General features: G+C 56.0%; 1 protein-coding gene across 2 annotated transcripts in view; it reads right to left on the reverse strand.

Annotated features, from left to right (window-relative positions):
• DPP9 (dipeptidyl-peptidase 9) overlaps positions 1-3,516 on the reverse strand; it is a 48,982-nt gene that overhangs the window by 3,538 nt on the left and 41,928 nt on the right. For both annotated transcript variants that reach the window (XM_011943471.1, XM_011943470.1), the window contains 2 exons: positions 3,147-3,289; positions 237-348 (listed from right to left, as the gene is read on the reverse strand). In XM_011943471.1, coding sequence (XP_011798861.1) covers positions 237-348; positions 3,147-3,289 — 255 coding nt within the window. The remainder of the gene's footprint in view (positions 1-236; positions 349-3,146; positions 3,290-3,516) is intronic.

Raw genomic sequence — 3,516 nt, forward strand, 5'->3', positions numbered from 1 at the left:
GACCCCGTGCTCCCAGCACCGAAGGCAGGCGGAACCCTGAGTTGTCAAGACAGGACTGATCCATCAATGGCCCCGGGAGCTGGGAGGGTGGGGGCATGGAGTAGTGGGGTGGGGGGCTGGGAGCCCCAGATCCCCCAGGGAACCCCTGATCACAGTGGGAAGCCACCCCGCCCCGCCCCCCACTTCCAGGGCTCTGTCGGCTCAGGGAGGGACCGAAGCCCCCAAGAGCCACCCACCTGGAGCTGGTAAGGTTTCCCTGCTCGGATCAGTTGGGAGACGAGGAAGTTTGTGTGGAAAAAGTGCACGTTTTCGTCCAGGAAGCCATGGAGGATGAGCAGGCGGTTGGGCCTGGTAAACAGAGGGGTAAGGGTCTGAGGACAAGGATTGTCTGCGGGGTAGGAAGGGAACTGATCACAAGGTCAGGAGTTTGAGACCAGCCTGGCCAACATGATGAAACCCCGTCTCTACTAAAAATATATTTTAAAAAATTACCCAGGTATGGTGGCAGGTGCCTGAAATCCCAGCTACTTGGGAGGGTGAGGCAGGAGAACTGCTTGGGCCTGGGAGGCAGAAGTTGCAGTGTGCTGAAATGGCGCCACTGCACTCCAGCCTGGGCGACAGATCGAGACAAAAAAAGATTCAGTAGCGGTACATGCCTGTAGTCCAGCTACTGGGCTGGCTGAGGTGGGAGGATTGCTTGAGCCCAGGAGGTGGAGGCTACAGTGGGCTGTGATCATACCACTGCACTCCAGCCTGGGTGACAGAGCAAGACCCCATCTCTAAATTAAATTGAAAAAACAAAATAAAAATAAAACCCCAGGCCGGGTACAGTGCCTCATGCCTGTAATCCCAGTACTTTGGGAGGCCAAGCTGGGTAGATTGCTTGAGTCCAGGTGTTTGAGACCAGCTTGGGCAACATGGCAAAACCTTGTCTCTACAAAAATATTTAAAAGTTAGCCAGGCGTGGTGGGGCACACCTGCGGTCCAGCTGAGCCTAAGGCAGGAGGACCACCTGAACCCTGGGAGGGTGCAGTGAGCTATGATTTAAAAAAAAAAAAAAATGCTGGGCACGGTAGCTCACACCTGTAATCCCAGCACTTTGGGAGGCCAAGGCAGGCGGATCACTTGAGGCCAGGAGTTCAAGACCAGCCTGGGCAACATGGTGAAACCCCATCTCTACTAAAGATACAAAAATTAGCTGGGTGTGGTGGTATATGCCTGTAATCCCAGCTACTCAGGAGGCTGAGGCACGAGAATTGCTTGAACCCGGGAGGTGGAGGTTGCAGTGAGCTGAGATTAAGCCACTGCACTCCAGCCCAAACGACAGAGTGAGACTCTCTCAACAAAACAAAACAAAAACCCACCTAGGTCTGCTGCTCTCTGTGGTCTGGAGTATGGCCTGGGCTACTGGTGAGGCCAACATGTGGCCTCACCAGAATCGGCTGCCCTAGCCCTTCCTGTCCGATATGGGAGCCAGTGGCCACACATCGCTGTTGAAATTCCAGTTTACATTCATCCAAGTTAACTGAACTTATAAACCCATTGAGACAGAGCACAGATTGGTGGCTGTCCCGGGACAGGGAGTGACTGCTAAGGAATGGGAGCAGGGTCTGACGCTGGAGTGCTGGAAAGGTTCTGGAACCAGGGAGCGGCCACACAACACTGCAAATGCACCAAGGGCTGCTTTAAGGTGACTTTTAGGTTCTGTGAACTTCACCACAATAAATTATTATTATTTTTTGAGACAGAGTCTTGCTCTGCCCAGGCTGGAGTGCAGTGGTGTGCTCTCAGCTCACTGTGACCTTACCCTTCCAGGTTCAAGCGATTCTCCTGCCTCGGCCTCCTGAGTAGCTGGGATTACAGGTGTGTGTCACCACACCTGGCTAATTTTTATACTTTTAGTAGAGATGGGTTTTCACCGTGTTGGTTAGGCTGGTCTTGAACTCCTGACCTCAAGCGATCCACCCACCTCAGCCTCCCAAAGTGCTGGGATTACAGATGTGAGCCACCGTGCCTGGCCTATTGTTATTATTATTGTTTTTGAGACAGTTTCTCTCTGTCGCCCAGGCTGGAGTGCAGTGGCGTGATGTTGGCTCACTACAAACTCCACCTGCCGGGTTCAAGCGATTCTCCTGCCTCAGCCTTCCGAGTAGCTGGCATTACGGGCATGTGCCACCACAGCTGGCTAATTTTTCATATTTTTTTGTAGAGCTGGGGTTTTACCATATTGGCCAGGCTGGTCTCGAACTCCTACCTTAAGCGATCCTCCTGCCTTGGCCTCCCAAACTACCCAGGCAGATTCTTTTTTTTTTTGAGTCAGAGTCTCGCTGTGTTGCCCAGGCTGGAGTGCAGCGGCACTATCTTGGCTCACTGCATGCTCCGCCTCCCGGGTTCATGCCATCCTCCTGCCTCATCCTCCCGTGTAGCCGGGACTACAGGTGCCCACCACCATGCCCAGCTAATTTTTTGTATTTTTAATAGAGATGGGGTTTCATTGTGTTAGCCAGGATGGTCTGGATCTCCTGACCTCGTGATCCACCCGCCTCGGCCTCCCAAAGTGTTGGGATTACAGGCGTTGAGCCACCACGCCTGGCCCGTGCCCAGGAAAATTTTTAACCCTCCAGGTGACTGCATGGGACTCCAGGGAACATTTTCTGGAGACGTGCCAGGAAATGGAAACACTGTTTTCTCTCCATCAGAGAATAAGACCCATGTTAAAAGCACAAAATGGGACATCTGAGCTGGCCCCTGGCCCTGTGGACATCTATGTCCAGAAGCACAAGACAGAGGCTGTGATGGGGCCCTGTGCAGGATGCAGCGCAGGGGAGTGGGGGACGCCTGCCTGTGAAAAGCAGTGACTTAAACTCCCTCATCTTCCCCAGGGCAGGGCTGGGAGCCTCCTTCCCCAGACAAGCATCCCCAGGTGTTCCTTCCTGCGAGGTGCAGTGAGGAGAGAGGGTAGGCAGGAGGGAACTGTGAGGCACATGCAGGCAGACGCCACCACAGGACCACAGCGGGGAGGTGGGAGCATGGCCTGAGGCTCCCGGGGTGGCGCTGGCTGGGGCAGGAGGGCACCCTGATGGAGACAGCAGGTGCCGGGGTGCAGAAGCCCCAGGGAGGACTGCAGGGCAGGGCGGCGGCCTTACTCGTTGGGCAGCTTCTCCACGTGCAGGGCCACGGAACCCGCCTCGTAGCCATGCTGGTTGTTCTCGGGGACGTCCATGTAGCGCTCAGTGTACCCTGTGTCATAGGCCATCCAGACGGTGACTGGGGCGCCCGCGATGGCCACCTGAGGGACACAGCAGACAGATGGGGGCAGAGGGAGAGAGAGAGAAACAGGCGTCGGGTCCTAGAGCCAGCATCAGCCGCTGTCCCGAGGCCGCCCTGGAGCCCGTGAGGAGCGCTCATGCACTGTACGGGACTAGCAAGGGAGGGTCCCTCAGACCGCGTGGCCCCTGTGGACGGTGCGTGGCTCGGGGTTGGGCAGGGCGCCACAGGCGGGCAGGTGCGGCCCCT

This window comes from Colobus angolensis, unplaced genomic scaffold (assembly GCF_000951035.1).
Source record: "Colobus angolensis palliatus isolate OR3802 unplaced genomic scaffold, Cang.pa_1.0 Scaffold22, whole genome shotgun sequence".
NCBI lineage: Eukaryota > Metazoa > Chordata > Mammalia > Primates > Cercopithecidae > Colobus > Colobus angolensis.